General features: G+C 43.7%; 1 protein-coding gene across 1 annotated transcript in view; it reads right to left on the bottom strand.

Moving 5' to 3' along the window:
• TM4SF4 (transmembrane 4 L six family member 4) overlaps positions 1-15632 on the bottom strand; it is a 25694-nt gene extending 10062 nt beyond the window's left edge. Inside the window, exons 1-3 of the mRNA XM_034996814.1 lie at positions 15153-15632; positions 14352-14441; positions 3352-3488 (exon numbers count right to left, since the gene is read on the bottom strand). Coding sequence (XP_034852705.1) covers positions 3352-3488; positions 14352-14441; positions 15153-15326 — 401 coding nt within the window. The 5' untranslated portion in view covers positions 15327-15632. The remainder of the gene's footprint in view (positions 1-3351; positions 3489-14351; positions 14442-15152) is intronic.
• Between the last annotated feature and the right edge of the window lie 2148 nt (positions 15633-17780).

The following is a 17780-nucleotide window of genomic DNA, read 5'->3' as shown; positions in this document are numbered from 1 at the left end:
AAGAATTCTCCTCAGATTTATTAGGAAGACTAAGTGAGATAATGCATGCAAAACCACTTAGCCCCTAAATATGGAGAAGGAGAAGGAGAAGGGGGAAGTGGGGGAGGAGGAGAGAGAAAACAAAGAAAGAAAGAGAGAGGAAAGGAAAGAAAGGAAAGGAAAGGAAAAGAAGGAAGGAAGGAAGGAAAAAGAAAGAAAGAAAAAGAAAGAGAAAGAAAAGGAAGGAAGGAAGGAAGGAAGGAAGGAAGGAAGGAAGGAAGGAAGAAGGGAAGGTAGGAGTGGTAGTGGCTGCCACTGCCCTTTGGTGATGAGGAAAGAGTGACAGCTGTCCTGGGTCCTTTCGTTGCAGCCCCAACATGATTAATCCGTGCTCCTCACTGGTAACTGTGCATGTGTGTCAGGTCTGCAGCTATAATAGCAACTGCTACAGTGCTCATGCCCTGGAATCCCCTGGATAAGAAGTAGCCACGGAGGCAGAGGCCCCTGAACTATGCTACGTGGAATCTATAAAGCAGATAGTGCAAATCAATATCCCTTGTGTTCTAGAAAAGACAGTGTCACTTGGACTCAGAAAGATTGGAGTTGAGCTTCCGTCATTAAGGAACAGCCTATCTCCGGGCAAGCCTCTTGTCCTCTCTGGGCTCAGCTACCTTCCCTCTGAAGGAGAGTTAATCCCCCAGGCTTTTTGTAAGGATCGAATGAAACATGTGGGCGAAAGCACTTTGTTAACCAAAAAACACCAAGTGACAGAGGTTCAGTTATTGTCATAAGAAACTCAGGATGAGCCCCTGCAGGCCGAGGGAAGGTTTGGAGCTGGTGTGGGAGATAAGGTCGTAAAAGGATGTGAGTTCTGGCCTCAGAAATAGGACACAGGATGTAGGAGACAATGGAATGCTGAAGAAAGCCTGCCAGGTGGCAGAGAGAATGCAGTGTGACACGCTCCACCTAGACAGCCCCCACCCCCCGAAAGCCCTTCCTGTGCCAATCGTGGCTTATTTCCAGCCTTGTACAGAGGGAGGATGTGCAACTTCTGGGGGATTAAATTCCAAAGTCAGGGCATGAGGATAAAAAACCCAACCGTGGATAGTCTCTTAAATATCCTATAAATCACCTGGGAAGTGTGGTCTCCATGGCTTTGTAATAAACCCCTACCCAGTGATATTTAATCACATTACAGTTTGAAGCCTCAATGCAGACCTCGTGGTATGCAAACCTGTCTCCTCTCAGATAATTACCAAAGCCCTGCCGTGCACAGAGGAGGGTGGAGAATTCTGAAATGCCCCAGCTTGCCTGCCACGTCGACTCTACTCCATTTTTATTATTAAACCTCATTGATCTGGTACCAGTTCATGAGCGGGTCAGTTGGGAGAAGACACGGTAACATACAGGAAAGCATCCATCACAGAGTAACGTGCAATAGATGGCAGGGATGTGCATGAAAACTTGCTTCACCAGCAGGAAAGAGGACTTTGAAAAGTACTTTCCTGTCCTTCCCCCACACTGGCATTTCCTGCAGTGGCCCACAGACCAGCTGTCATTCTCCTGACCTTGGGCATCCGTCCCATTCCCTCCCAAGCAGGGAGCGGCTGTGCCCAAGGAGGGTGTGAGGGCCTAAGGCCATCGTGCTGCCTTGGGGTGGTACTGTAGGGCTGTAGGCCCAGTGCTGTGTTTCCTTTCTCCCTCCTTTGTTTTGGACATAGACTTATTCTAATTGATTTTACGTTCGTCATTCACATAACAATAAATAGAAAAGCATGTTTAATATGGCACTGAGGCTGTGGATGGAGATAAGAGGAGAGGGGGCCTTGAAAGGAGACAATCTGGAATTTCATAAATACACCCCTACGGAGGGAGAGAGTGAGCAGGGGAGGAACCTCAAGAAATGAGTCTGGTGTCCAATTTCTATGCTCATGCAGGCCAACCCCACGGCCGTTGGACATTTCCAACAGTCCTCTGCAAGAAAAGGGGGCTTTTCCACAATATGATCAATACCTTTGGGAATCCTTGCATGTGATGAGGATAATAGAGGCCTGCACCCCTGTTTAACTCTAGAGTACGGTAGGGATGCTCTCTTACGTGAAACCCTCGTGACCCGTATCATCACAGAACCAGTGCCCTCCAGCTCCCCGTCGGAAGCCTGCTCTTGAGGTTCTTTAGACTCTCATTGTAAATTAATACATAGAGTTAATAAATTGGTGTTCCGATTTCTTTAGGCACGGACCCATCCTCCCCGTGTAGGAGGACCCCACAACCGTGTTTCCTGACCACCTCAGCGTGTCAGTCACTGTGCCAGGCAGCGGTGAACAAAACAGAAATTGTCCCAAGCCCTCCCGGAGGTCGGAGGCTGGTGCAGCTCTGCCTCATAGACCGTCTGTGATGACGGAAATGTCCTGGATCTGTGAGGGTCAATGCAGTTGCCGCTAGACGCATGTAGCTGCTGGTACTTGAAATTTGGCTAGTGTGATTGCGGAATTTCTAACTTTATTTCATGTAAATGAATTTAAGTTTGAACAGGTTCATCCGACCTCTGGCTACTGCGTTGGATGGTGCAGTCTGTGGGCAGAAGGATGTGTAATGTAGAAAGACTAGACCTCAAAGTCAGAAGACAGGAGTTTGAGCCCTGCCTCTGGCCTCACCTAGCCATGTAGGTTTGAGCAAGCTGAACTTAGTAAGCTTGCCTTGGCAGGGAGTAATGACCTCTTGGGGTTGCTGTGGGGATTAAATTATAAATTCGTGGGGAAAGAAGTTCTTTTTCAACTACAAAGTTCCATGAAAATACGAAGTGTTATTTTAATGAGTTCTATTGACATTAACTCTCATGAAGAATCTACAGTATCTTCAATGTCATTTTCCATAAATGCTCACCTTAAAAGATTAACATAGCACAATAAAATAAAAAAAATGCTATCAAACTTAAAAAAAAAGATTGTTTAGTCATAGAGCATTTGGGGTATTAGTGAAAGCCTTTGAGCTCTGTTACTGAGTAGTCATTCTCGTTTTCTATCCTAAGATTTTTAATGGATGCCACCACTTTCTGTTTACTAATATTTTTAGTTGCCTTGTGTTGCTGCTCATAAATGTTTGGGTGTCCGTAACGGGACAGCAAATCTCCTTCTCCCAGGCCAGCTGAAACACCTTCTCTTGTTATTTCTCCTGGTGTCTGTCAAAAACACAATTAGAAGTGAGATCTTGGGCAACTTCACTCCACCCACACTCCAGTTCTGCCTCAGAGAAGCAATGCACCTGAGACTTTTCAAATGAAGGTGACAGGACCTGTGCAGGATCCCCCTTGGGCCATTTACCTGCCCATGCCCCTTGTGGGGACATGGGGCATTGCAGGATGTACCTTACCCTTCCTGGAAGGGGTAGCCCCACGTGCTATTGTCCATGAGACACTTAGGACCCCTGTTGATTGAGATGGCCGAGGTGACAAATGAATATCCAGCACCCAAGAATCCAATCACAGCAAATATTGTGGAGGTGAACATCTGAAAGAGAAGGAGAGAGATAGGTTCTTAAGTGTTCCCGAGGTTACCTCCAGCACACCTCACCGGCTCTTGTTGAACATGGGGACTCCAGGGAAGTTTGGGGGTAAGAGCCAGTCTTCACAGTAGGTGGGGCCTGTGGGGTCTCCCAGAAGGAAATTTGGTATCTTGTGTCTCCTTCTTCTCCCGCATCCCCATATCTTTTCTTACTTATTCATTGATGACTGCAGTGCTAGTAACTAGCTGATCCCTTTGAACCATGGTTTTTAAACCTTGTTAAGAAAAGACTCTCCTCCTATTCTCCCTCCTTCTCAGCGATAAAATGAAAGACCAGCCTATTTAAACAGATTTTTTTTTTTTTAAGATTTTATTTATTTGGGCGCCTGGGTGGCTCAGTCGTTAAGTGTCTGCCTTCAGCTCAGGTCATGATCCTGGGGTCCTGGGATCGAGCCCTGCATCGGGCTCCCTGCTCAGTGGGAAGCCTGCTTCTCCCTCTCCCACTCCCCCTGCTTGTGTTCCCTCTCTCTCTGTGTCTCTGTCAAATAAAATAAACTCTTTTAAAAAAAAGATTTCATTCATTTATTGGAAATGATCTTAAAAGTTATCTGGTCTAGTCATCTCGCTTAAGCTAAGCCACGGCAGGGTCCTATGTGGCTGGCAGGTTCCGCTCATGAGAAAGAGCAGAGGTCCTGGAATTCTCCTACTGGTCCCAGTTCCATTTCTCAAGGTCAAAGAGATTAAGCCCAACTTCTCTTCCATGTGGTAGCAGCCTTTAAAATAGCTGAAGATATTTTATATTTCATATACACATATTTTATATGTTACATCTCTCCACTCCTTCTACCCTCTGAAAGTTTTCTCTTCTTTGGGTTAAACAAGCCCCCAAATTAAAGTTCTTTTAAATATTTTTATACGACAGGGATCAATTAGTAAGACATAGATGGCACTAGCTTCTTTCTTTTTGTAATTATAAAAGCAAAATAGAATTATAGAATATGAAAGGCAGGAAAAATCCTAAAGCCCATCCAGGCTAACTCCCTCCTATAGATGAAAACAATCAGGCTCAGAAATGCCATGTCCAGTCTAAATAGTCATTAGAGAGTAGCATGGAAACATTAATAATTTTGGAAATGGAGGTGGAAGATGACCACCTCTCTTACATTGGTCACATGATGGTGTAGTGCAAAGCACAAAAGTTTAAACGTTGGCAGGCCCAGGCTCCAATCACAGCTTTGCAGCTTATCTTTGTGTGATGACTCTGCATAAGGGATGCATCCTCAGAATTCTAGTTTTCTTATCTATAAAATGGACATGATAAAGCCTGCCCAAAGGTCAGTTGTGAAAATTAGATGTGATAACCTAAGTTAAATGGCAGGTACTTTCCTCCCCTCCCCCCCCCCTTCCGTGTATTACTAACAATCTTATCACAGAATATATTTGGGCAGGGGGTGGGGAGAGGGTGGGCTTGGGGTGGAGAGGACTGGATAGTACCTGGACAGTTGGAATCTATGTAATAATGGAGTTCCACTGTAGCCTCTATTTGTTTTCATATCATATATTAATGTATTTTTGGTGCAAATTTCCAAGGCTGAGCTCTGCCCCATGTGCCTCATGAAGCCTTGTCTGACTTCCTATGGCAAACTGACCGACCCTTCTTTCATCTCTTACCCCAGTACTCTGGACTGTATGAACTTTTTTTTTTTTTTTTAAGATTTTATTTATTTATTTGAGAGAGAATGAGATAGAGAAAGAGAGCATGAGAAGGGGGAGGGTGAGAGGGAGAAGCAGACTCCCCGCTGAGCAGGGAGCCCGATGCGGGACTCGATCCTGGGACTCCAGGATCATGACCTGAGCCGAAGGCAGTCGCTTAACCAACTGAGCCACCCAGGCGCCCCGGACTGTATGAACTTCTAACACAGCACAACGCCCACAGCACATTCATGTATAGCCTTTTATGTCTGTCTTCCCCTGAACCAGAGCATAAGCTCCTTGCATTCATGGACAACAAGTTATTTGAAGATAGATAGGACATTGCTCTACCTACCACCAGCTATCTGGTTTTTCTTCTTCCTACCTTTTCTAAGGCACTGAATAACTACTTGCTGGATGTTTACAAAGACGATGGTTTCATGTTACTCATTATTTAAATTTTCCCCTTAATTTTTGTTTCTAGTCCATTCTCACCATTAGGAACATTTGTGAATATAATCTAGGTCAGAAGTAAATGAAAATGTTGGTCAATTTATCATGTTAGAACAGGCACTATCTTTTCCAAAGGATGTCTAGTTGAATGACTTTGGAAATTGCTGGGTTATATCAAGTTAAATGTGTTTCATTCCTATTTTACTCCTAAATATCTTTGTGACGTGCTAAAGTCTGTGAGCCTCCAAGAAGAGGATTCACTATGTATTCTGGAATATACACAAACTTATTAGCTCTCAGATCACCCCTGAAAAGTGAGGGAATTGCCTTAGAGCTGAGTCCTTATTTTATCTACCAGGCAATAGGGTACTTCCTCCAACACTTTATTTTGAACAACTGAGTACTGCAGGGGGAGGACATTAGTCAGAAACAACCCAACTAATGTTAGCTGACAGAATTGTTTAAAAAAGTTTTCTGAACACAGATGTATTAATTTTTCTAGGAAGGTTGACCTCATCATTTCTAGTTCTCAATGTTATAGTTAACAAACCTTTTAAAGGGCATTCTGAATGAGCATACCTAGTGTTTACAATTGTGGGGATCATTACTTATAATTGCAAGAGAAGTGTTCAAATACTGCCTTTGTCTTTCATGAATTGGTATTTGTGACTAAGTGAAATTTCCACTGACAGCATCATACCTGGATACAAAAATGTTGTATCCGAACTTAATGGAAGGGAAGAGAAGATGAACTATGGGAAATATTTGACATTGATGTCAAAAAAACATGAATAGATTTAAAACTTAATGAGTGGGGGAAAAGTCTTATTTCAAAATCAATGTATTAAAATTTTATAGAATGTGATTAAAATATGTGTATGTCATTCAAAGTTTGTATATTAATGTCAGTCAAAGAGGTTTTTTTTTTTTGAAACTTCTTAATGGGAAAATAGGAGATAGTTCTATATTCAGTTTCGCCTTATGTTTGGGTTTATATGGTGATTTGGAGAGTTTTCCAATCTCATTGGAATCGATACCTTTTTTTCCATGAGTTCTTGCAAGAACACACTTTGGGAAATGTTGATCTAATTCTTAGTGACAGTTTATCTGCCTGGTTCTCTGTCTCTGAGCTTCCTCCATGCTCCAATCAAATCGCTGTTCAGTTAGTCACGGCTGATACCACTCTAGGAATGGCCAGAATATTCTAGTACTGCAACTGAAGACTTACACTCCGGGCTCTTAGTCAGGAATCACTAAACTACTGACTAAGAATACAAGAGTATCTAAAATTGCTGTAATGAAAAAGAAAGGTTGCATTTCCAGGAAGACAGTTTGGAAGTCTGAAGAGACCTGTGTTCTAGCCCTCAGCATTATGGAGGCCCCCACCTCTCTGGCCTCAGCTTCCTGTGGTAAACAGAAGAAGGCGGGAGGGCAGCTCTAGAAGGTCCCCTCAGCTAAAACAACCCAGGATTTCAACATCTGCTGACTGGTAGGGAGAGGAGAAATCTGACTCATGCTATTCCTGCTGTGTAAGCTGAGTAAAGGATTTTAGATATCACTCCTGGAACATTTTAGCAGGCAAATATTTAAAGATACAGAAAGTGAGTACAAATGCACACATTCTTAGTGTTAGGCAAGTCTGAGTAAATGAAAAACCAGGTTAACATAAAATATCAATTAGATGATATGCCCTTTATGAGGAGCTTCCATTATAAGGCCCTCTAGATCAGTACTGTCCCATGGACTTTTAACGAGAGCCATATATGTAATTTAACACTTTCCAGTAACTATCATTTATAAAGGAAAAACAAAAACAAACAAAACCCCCCAAACCAAAAACACTGAGATTAATGTTAATATATTTTCTTTAACTCAACATATTCAAAAATTATCATATCAATATCTAATCAGTATAAAAGTTACTAATGAAATAGCTTCCATTTTTTGTACTAATTCTTTGAAATCCGGTGTGTATTTTTTACTTATGGTACACCTTAATTTAGGTTAGCCACATTCCACTGCTTAAAGGCCACATGTGAACAGTGGCTACACCATACTGGACAGCATAGTCTAGAATATTTGAAAAGCTGATTTTTGGTGGTAAAAGTTTAAAAAAAAATGCATGGATATAGTCTACACTGAATTTATGATTATGGTTACTCTCAGGGAGGAGGGAAATATGATAGAAGAGAGGAACACAGTGACTCTCAATTGAATCAATAATGTTTTATTTCTTTATAAAACTATCTGAAGGAAACATGGCATCAGGTTACAACTTCAGAAAGCTACAGGAGGCATGTTCTGATTTTGTATCCAAATTTGAAATACCTTATGTTAAAATAAAGAAAACAACCCAAACTGATTTTTCATAACTTTTCCAGAATGGACGAACCACATGAAGCAAAGTATATTTTATGTCACTTTGCTTTAAGTAATTTCACATTCGGAAGTCTTAAAACATAATCAAATTCACTACTCAGCGATATTATCAGTCTTAAAACCACTATGTAATAACTTTATCATGGGTTTCATGATAAAAAACTTTTCATGTTAAAAGTAAAGTTGTTGGGACACCTGGGTGGCTCAGTCGGTTAAGCATCTGCCTTCGGCTCAGGTCATGATCCCAGGGTCCTGGGATTGAAACCCACATCGGGCTCCCTGCTCAGCGGGAAGCCTGCTTCTCCCTCTGCCTGCCGCTTCCCCTGCTTGTGCTCTCTCTCTCTCTGACAAATAAATAAATAAAATATTTAAAAGTAAAGTTATTGAACCTCTGAAACTAATAATATACTATATGTTAATTAATTGGGAAAAAAAAGTAAAGTATTGAGACCAAGTTGACTATGTGAGGGTAGACACTCTAAATCGGTGTTATTTAAAGTAAACAGGCAAAAGGCTGGAAAATCTCTGGAAGGAGACACAAAATTGGGACTAGAGGTAACCTCTAGAGAGAGGAGTTGCCAGACTTTACAGTCAGAAATGTGTCATTTTTGTACTATGGTAGTGCTTTCCCTGGTCTAGATGAATAAAGACGGGGCACTACTGTGTAGTGGTCAAGGGCGCGGGTTACAGGCAGACTCATCTGGGTCTGAGTCTTTGTTCCTCCCTTGTGACCTCAGCAAGTTAATCTTTCTAAGACCTCCATTTCCTCTTCTGTAAAATAAGGCTCAAAAATAAGTACCTGCTCAGGGAGATCATAATATGTAAGATAGCCTGATCAATAGTAAACAGGGAGTCCAAAGTACACATCTCTACAAGATCAGATAACCCCCAGTTGGGGTAGGATATTAGATAATGCCTAGTACTTCACTGATAAGATACCCAGAAACTTCTTTTTTTTTTTTTTAAAAGATTTTATTTATTTATTTGACAGAGAGAGACACAGCGAGAGAGGGAACACAAGCGGGGGAGTGCGAGAGGGAGAAGCAGGCTTCCGGCCGAGCAGGGAGCCCGATGGGGGGCTTGATCCCAGGACCCTGGGATCATGACCTGAGCCGAAGGCAGACGCTTAACCGACTGAGCCACCCAGGCGCCCCGATACCCAGAAACTTCTTTTGCCTACTTCTAAGTTTTGGATAATTTCCCATGACATTAACAAGCAGTCTGTCAGTGTCATTATTATATTGTAATATTTTTATTATCATATCCTCACACACTCTTACTTTCCACAAATACTGAGAACATAACACTGGGCAGAAAAATAACAGGCCGACTCTCCACACACATATTCTGTTCACACTGCTAAAGAAATGTGTTTATGTATATGCTGGAAATACTTCCCTGGAAAAGGAAGATAAAAATGCCCTCGAATTCACCATGTGTCAGCTTTAAAACCATCCTCTCTGTCAGGTTCTAGAGGCAGAGGACGTGGGATCGGACCCCAGCTCTGCCACTGGCCACGGTGTGTTCTTGGTCAGCTGTGTGCCTAGGTTGGCTGAACCAGATGGCAGAGACACTGGGGCCTGGGAAGGGAAGACACCTGGGAGGCTTGGGGACATAGCTTTTAGAGACTTGGGTAGGAGCAACATGTTGGAGAAACATTTCTGATGGGCGTGAAGGTTCCTCCTTAACAATTATTCTGAGATATACAGAGATGACCTGAAGCACTTTTTCTCTCAGGATGTTAATGTTCTGTATTTTCTGCCTTGGCCAGGCTTGCGAAGGGGAGAGGACTGGGTGGGGGTGGGGGGTTGTGGCCATCAGAAACTTAACTTGTATGAACCTCAGTTTCCTTATTTACAAAACAGGGAGTTTAATGCCTAACTCAAAGGGTTAGTGTTAGAGAGTTGGGCCTGATAAAGTTTGGAAATCACCTGAAATCCCTCGTGAGCGTTCATTTGCTTCACTCATTCAACAAGCATTCACGGAGGTCCTCACTACCCAGCCACTTAGTGCTCCTCCCCCCTTCTGGGTACACTAATGCTTGCATCATCTTCCCCCACCCTTGGACTGTCTTCATGAAGGGACATGCGTGCATTATCCATTTCATAGCAGAGGATATTGAAACATAAAAAACATTTAGTGAAGAAATAGGATTCCATATTTTATTTCTTCTCTCAAGATAATCTATTATTTCAAAAGAACTATCTTGAATCCTCCTCAAACTGGCTGTCATTCCAAAGAATGCGGAGGTAATGCCACTCAGGAAGTATTCACTGCAGAAGTGTCCCTAGGGGGCACTGGTGAGCCGGGCACGGAAGAAGTGCTGACTCTCCATTGAATAGACTAAGTGACAAGATCCTCCTTGGCAACAGGTCAGTCAACCATCTGGCCCTGCCTGTGGGTGGGGTGTCCCTTTATCTACCTGATATGCTTTAAGGATGCTTTAAGGATATGCTTTCTGGACAGAAATGCCTGCCTGTCCCTAATAACTCCTTTATCAAGGTACCTTCAGTTCTATTATTAGATATTTCTTTGAGTCAAGGCCAAGGTCTTCAAAAGGCTCTTATTAAAGCACAGACTTAACATGAATGAGTGGATAAAATTAATTAAGCTATTCTATGGACTCCGAGAGTTTGTTGTTGTTGTTTTTTTAAGGATTAGGGGCCCTGAGACCCTGACCAGCCACAGATAAACTGCCAGGAGGCCACTGAGAACCTCTTATAGGGGAGGAAGAGGTTGAGACCCCAAAACAAACCCAGGTTTGGGTTTTCAAAGCCCATTTCGGAAGTCTCTCTCATCTCACAGTTTTTGCCCCCTTTCTCAGTTCTCATGTAGCTTAATTTTTTTTTTTTTTAAGATTTTATTTATTTGAGAGAGAGAAAGCATGAGTGGTGGGGGGAGAGAGAAGCAGGCTCCCCTCTGATGCGGGACTCGATCCCCAGACTCCGGGATCACGACCTGAGCTGAAGGCAGACGTTTAACTGACTGAACCACCCAGGCGCCCCTTATGTAGCTTAATTTATTTAAAAGAGTGCAGGCTTCTGGCTTGCTCTACCTCAGAGGAGAGCTGGCCTCCATCTTCTAGTTTGACCATGAAACTACTGGTTTCAGCTCAAGATTTTTTCCAGCTCATTGTCTTGCTTTATCTCTACAACCACCATATCCTGCTTCTACTATAGATCATTATGCCCTGGTTTTACACCCAGGGAAAGGGAAGAGAATGATGCAGCTGACTTCTGAAAAGTATTCCCAAAAGACGTGTAGCAAAGAAGGGTGGGGGGTGCCAGGAAACAAATGAGAGCAAGGTTGTGGAGATGGGGACAGGATGTAGATAGCCCCACAGCCCTTGGCCTAGTGTGTGTCTGCCTCATAGGAATTTGTACCCAGCTGCATTTTCTAAACAGTGTTCCACAGAAGCCCAGTATTCTTTAAACACCTGGATGGGAAAGCCACAAGCCTTTGGAAAAATAATCTGAATCTTCAGCATTAGAGTACTGATCGAAATATGCTGCAGCTTCTTCCTTTTTGTCTGACAAAATGTTTGTGGATTCCTTTCTTTAAAAATGATGATTCCTTAGTGCTCCAGAGCCTCAGACCGTTAAGGAAACAGAGCCCTGCAGCAGGAACATGAGCTCAGCGGCCCTTAGGGACAGGGCAGGGACCCAAAATGAAGCGCTCAGCCGTGTCCACTGCAGGCCATCGTTGTGTCAAAATGCAGGCCCAGGTCAATTTTTAATTTTTTGGAAAAGAAGTAGGATATCTAAATACTTCTGTAAAATCTCTCTGTTTTTAAAAGTTGACAGCTGATTAAGAACCAAACCCAAACCAAGAAATTCCACTGGCCTCCTAGAGGGTGGCTGTCCCTGGTCCAGGGGGGCTATGGCTGTTTGCCTTGTCTTACATCGGGCAGAGCTGGCCCTTTGATGGGTACCAGCCCTGTGCCCAAAAGCCAGTCGTTTGGAGGAGTCATCCTCAACCCAAGCCAAGGGCACATCCTACATGGGGGGTTAGGGAGCCCAGACAGACAACTCGAATTGGGCAGACCAAATGTTTCAGATTTTATGAATTCAACTGTGATTGAAAAAACATGACTTGGGGCGCCTGGGTGGCTCAGTCGTTAAGCATCTGCCTTCGGCTTAGGTCATGATCCCAGGGTCCTGGGACTGAGCCCCGCATCAGGCTCCCTGCTCCGTGGGAAGCCTGCTTCTCCCTCTCGCACTCCCCCTGCTTGTGTTCCCTCTCTCGCTGTGTCTCTCTCTGTCAAATAAATAAATAAAATTTTTAAAAAAAGAAAAAAAGAAAAAACATGACTTTTCTGCCTTTCCTTGGAACCTCACTTAGATCTAATTAAAAAACAAATTAGGTACAATACTTTGAATATGATTTCACTTTTCCTTGTGGTTATGTATAAACCTAAAAACAAAAAAAATAAACAAAACGCCTTGTTTTAATTCTGAGCCTTCTATTCAGCACCAGAGAGAGAGAAAGCACAAGCGGGGGAGGTAGCAGGCAGAGGGAGAGGGAGAAACAGGCTCCCCACGGAGTAGGGAGCCCGACATGGGGCTCCATCCCAGGACCCTGGGATCATGACCTGAGGCGAAGGCAGACGCTTAACCAACTGAGCCACCCAAGCGCCCCCGAGCTGTTAGATTTCTAGGCAATGACTTATTTTCCTTTTCATCCAATTCCTTGACTGCCAATTTTTTTTCAAATTCTCATCTTCAACGTATTCTCCAAAAGGAGAAAACAGGATTATATTTCAAAGGGCAAATGAGTTATAGATGTCTTTCTTTCCTTTATAATTAATTATATAAAAATACCATATATAAAACACATGTTACATAACTATATCAAATAAATTGTGGCTAATTTTTACATCTCTTTGCTTTTAAATGTTATAATAATCAATGCTAAAAAAAATGATCAGTGCTTACTTGGGACTCATGCTGGTGTTAAGAAGGTAAGAACATTCTCTTTGAATGATCTTTGGACATAAAAAACTATAATTGTATGCCCAGTGCCCTAGCTTCAACCCTTCATAGGTGCTCAATAAATATTTTTTGATTGAACAAATATTTTTTGATTGAACAAATAAGCAAATAATAATGGGAAAGAAATGTTAGAAATAATTCTATTTCGAAACATATGGCTACACCTTTTCCTTTAGAAGTTAAGGTAAGCTTGTATAATTCATCATTGAGTTTCACAAATCTCCTAGATGGACAGTTGAGCCTTGGGGAATTTAGAGCAAGAACCAGCCTTATTTATCAGCCAGCCAGGAATTCCAGTTCAGCCTTCTTCATTTTTGCCCTATCAGTGTACCCAAACTCTTAATATTTTTCTTTAAGTCAACTCTCTATTTTATTCATTTATATCACCACTATGAGTGGAGAGCTAGAATCATTAACAAAGATAATACAGTACTATTGAATTTTTAGTTAATGTTGCTTGCGTTCCTGGAGCCTGAAACGTGTTCTCCCTTTGTCAGAAAGGGAGATTTTGAGGGATTTGGGATGGTAAAGACTTATTTCCATCAAAATTTGAGTTTCTTTTGATAAAATCAAAAGGATTGAAGGAGAATTGACAAGGGAATGACTTTCTATGTTATTCACAGATACAGCACACCTGTGGGCCAGCAGAGCTTGTCCCATACTTGGGAAATTCTGACCTAATTCAACTTCCTCATTTTACAGATGAGTAAAAGGGAGGCCGAGGGCAGTACAGTGACTTGCCCAGGTGCAGAAATGCCACCCGACCCCACTTCCCAGGCTGGCGCGGTGATGCCAAATCTCTCTAGCTCACCTACTAAAAGATGCTTGAAACAAGAAACAGAAGTCCTGAGGCAAAATCTGGGCACCTTGACAGTGCAGCCGGCAGTGGGGTGAATGGGGAATTTAGGGGACTCTTGGGGAGGGGCTGGTATCATCTGTCATGCTGCCCCCCAGCCCCACCCCACTCCCTTTACAGATGAGACAACGCGGGGCCAGAGAAGGGAAATGACTTGCCCAGGGTCTCAAGGCCTCTCGGTGACAGAGGGAGAGCTGCAGCCCCCATCCCTGCCTTCCATGCCTGCCTCCTTTACATGGCACCGCTCCAGTTTTCCAGCGCTGACGTCCCTGCGCGTTTGCAAAAGCTGTAATGATACTCACACCCTGTAGGTATCAGGGCTATGGGAGTTTAAATTTTATTATTATTGTTACTTTGCACCAGCAAGACGTCCCTATTTATCCATGCCCCAGCTGCCTCCAGAGCTGGGGACTGCCTGGGGCTGGTGACTCGGCCCCATTCCCACGGTGCCCCGCACAAGGGCCCAGGGCACCCGAAGTCACTGCGGCGGGTACTTACCGCGAAGCGCTTCCCACAGCTCTCGTTGCCACAGCACCCACAGCAGTCATTGTTCTTCAGGCCCAAGAACACCAGCGCGGGGAAGATCATCTGCCAGCGAGAGAAGCACCTCAGACCGGGGCTGACGCGGGGAGGGAGGGCCTGCGCCTGCCTGGCTGCGCGCAGAGCCACGTCCACGCTGTGGGACTCGGGGGCTGAAGGCTATGGCGAGAACTGCCAGAGCTCCACCGCGTAGCCAAGCACCACTGACTCTGTGGGGTCCGTAAGGCCTAACTGCAGTTCAGCGAGGCCAGATTTCAAGGTCTGACACCCTGAGTTTCCATTTACCTGGTGGGTTAGGACAGCAATAAGAAACTTGTCCTCAGTTAGGAAAGGTGAGTCTCTCTCTAAACTCTCCTGGAAACGAGGGGTAAATAGACCATTAATGAATGAGTGGAAGAAGAATCCACCGACACCTGCTTCTCTTGGTGGTTTTCAGTCAGTTTGCCAGAAAGTGTGTATCTACGGTCCCCAGCACTATCTTGTTAGAATAGAGAATCCAGGTAGCCCTCAGCTTGGTTGCTGGAATTCAATCGACCCATGAGAACTGCCAGCCCAATCTTGGGAATTCATTACTTCGTAAATTTAGTGGACGTGTCCGTGTCAGGACCTAAGGGAGAAGGAAAACACCTAAAGCACTGACTTTTCATCATGCAAAGCTTGGGCTCTTGTTAGCAACTAAATTATCTTGTTCAAAAAGTACCCAATTTTAAAAGGATTCGGCAAAGATCAATGGGAGGGTTTTAAGGCTTCCCTACTCACCAACACCCCGCTTCCTAATATTCCTCCGAAAAACCAGACCTCGTCAGAAAGGTGGTCGTTGTCGTCTATCACTTTTCCTCCAGGAAAAAATAACAGGACGTTAGCCAAAAAGCCAAACAAGGCGAGGGGGATGAGGGTGCCCCCCAGGCACCTGGCACAGCCCCCACTGCACATGTTGGGGAAGTATAATATAGGTCTGCGATCAGAGGCCCCTCACTGTCGCCTTCACAGGGTCTCTTCAAAGTTATCCGCCAGAGTGTCCTAGAAAGTATCCCCAAGTCAGTCCGTGTTTTGGAGCCGAGAACCAAATCAGCCTGTGAGCTGTGTCCTTGGAGTTGCTTCTGCTTCTCAAATGTGGCAGAACCTTGATGGCGATGGACATTTATACATTCTCCCTGACCTGAAGTCCTTTTTTTTTTGCACTCCATAAATGAGATTACGTTCAGAGCAATGATTTTGCCATGGAGACCAATAACCTCTGTTAATGATCCACCAGCACAGGCAAGACACTCACATTGTTGCAATCGAACGTAGGGCTGGAACAAACAGCACTTAGAACTACTGCACCTTTAATCTGACAGTGGTCCTGCCCAGATATAGAAATATTTCTCCCAGGCTCTTTATAATCACTGGGTAATTGAGTTACATCCTAAAATCATGTCTCTCCAGTACTTAATGGTCTACAGTGTGTGTCCTTTTCTCTTCCACCGAAAGCCTGGAATGTAAAAGAATTATCCCAAAGAGCTTCTGTTTCCCTCGATACAAAAATAGCAATTTGATGGTCTAGTTGGGTATCACGGAGTTCAGCCCTATAGGAACTTTTGAAAGGATAAAACCATTATTAATGGTTATTAATTAATGATTATTAATTTTATTGCCTGACTGCTGTATTTCTGTACTTGTCGCTTCATTAAGTTCTATCTTCTCCCTTACCTGGTATGATGGAAATAGCAAAAAAGTTTTACCAATCAGCTTGTTAAGTCACATCCTCCACGTAGGAACAGAAACCTCTTCTTCACAAATGGTGAGGGACAGGGAAAGTTGGTGTTGGGGAGAGGAGAGGAAAGGTACCGATAAATCAGTCAAGGGGAGGCTGAGTGGATGAAGTTGGAAGAACCATTAGAAAGTACCGGGGGCCGTAAGGTAGATCTCTATTGGAAATTTTGCCAGTTGCCAGAGGCATGATTCGGTTACTCATTTGCTTTGTGTCACTTAGGAAGGCCTCTGCCATGCCTAGACCCAGCTCTATGGTACTCAAGGACCTAGTTTGGTGCTGGTAGTCAATGGACTGTGGGGCAGAAGAGGGAGCCTGCTAGCTCTTCGTGGAGAGTCTAGAGGTGAGATTTAAGAACAATAGGGAGCATTTTATAGAGGGTCAAATTTTAGCTAAATAAAAAGCAAGTAGCATCATGATCATGGTGAGAGCGGCTACCCTGCAGTGGAGCTGTCCACCCACTCCCAGGGGGGCAGGGGGCTGCCTTCCCCCGAGGCTCAGGGATGGCCGGCCAGGGAGGCTGTGGACAGGACTCTGGAGAAGTCGGGCTGGATGGATGCTGAGTTTCCTTCTGAAGATTCTTTGAACTGTGTATTGGTTGCTCTATAGAGAGACTTTCTGAGATCTCAGGGTTGGGGTGAGAAGAAAAACAGCAAATGTTTCTTGAGCAGGCATAATATACTAAGCACACAGGAGCGCTTTAAATGCTTCTCATCCTCCTGTGAAGAAGATATCAGGCCCCTCTACGGGCAAAGACACTCGGGCTGAGACAGATGAAGTACATTTTGCTAGGTCATCCCTGAATAATAAGGCAAGGAGCTAAGATTGTCAATCACGATGCTATGTTGTCAAAACTGGGGCTGTGGTCTCCCAAATAGGTTTAGAAATTAAAAAAAGATGATCTTTTCAATATAAACAACAGAATGTCACTATGTGCAAGTATATGGAAACAGTGGGACATACTTCCTTCTGAAAAACAATTTTGATTTTTTCTCTTTATTACGAATAGGTATTTATTTAGGTAAAAAAGTCAGATATACAGAGAAATGGAAGGAAGAAAAGGAAAACCAACTGTGTTCCCACCACCAGCAGATGAGGACTGTCACCACTTTGCTGGCGGGTGCTTTCCAACACTCCAAGCAGGTGCAAATGAGCTTTGTTTATAAACCACCAGTTTTGATAGGGAGTCTTGAGAATATTCCCATAGAGGAAGATAAGGTTCCAGAAATGTAAGGCTTGAATTAATCATCATAGATGCCACCTTGAAGATGCTCCCCCACTGGGACCTGGACAGCTTCTTTCTTTTGTCAGGGCCTTGGGCCCCTAGAATTTCCCATCACGGCATTTCAATAACACTGTTCAACAGAGCCCTGATGTCTTAGACTTTACAGAATAGCAACTGGATTTGCCAGCCTACCCTATCTGAGAGAAGAGATGAAAGTAAAGGGTACTGTGCACCACACTTCAGTTTCCTTCCACAATTTTTTTTTCCAATAAAAATTAGAAGGATTTTTTTAAGGGGGGGAGGGGCAGGGAGAGAGAGGGGAGACAGAATCTTTTTTTTTTTTTTAAAGATTTTATTTATTTATTTGAGAGAGAGAATGAGAGAGAGAGAGCACATGAGAGGGGGGTGG

Source organism: Mirounga leonina, unplaced genomic scaffold (genome assembly GCF_011800145.1).
Source record: "Mirounga leonina isolate KUSES-001 unplaced genomic scaffold, KU_Mleo_1.0 Mir_115, whole genome shotgun sequence".
NCBI lineage: Eukaryota > Metazoa > Chordata > Mammalia > Carnivora > Phocidae > Mirounga > Mirounga leonina.
The sequence above is the reverse complement of the archived record's forward strand: the minus strand, read 5'-3'. Positions and strand labels throughout refer to the sequence as shown.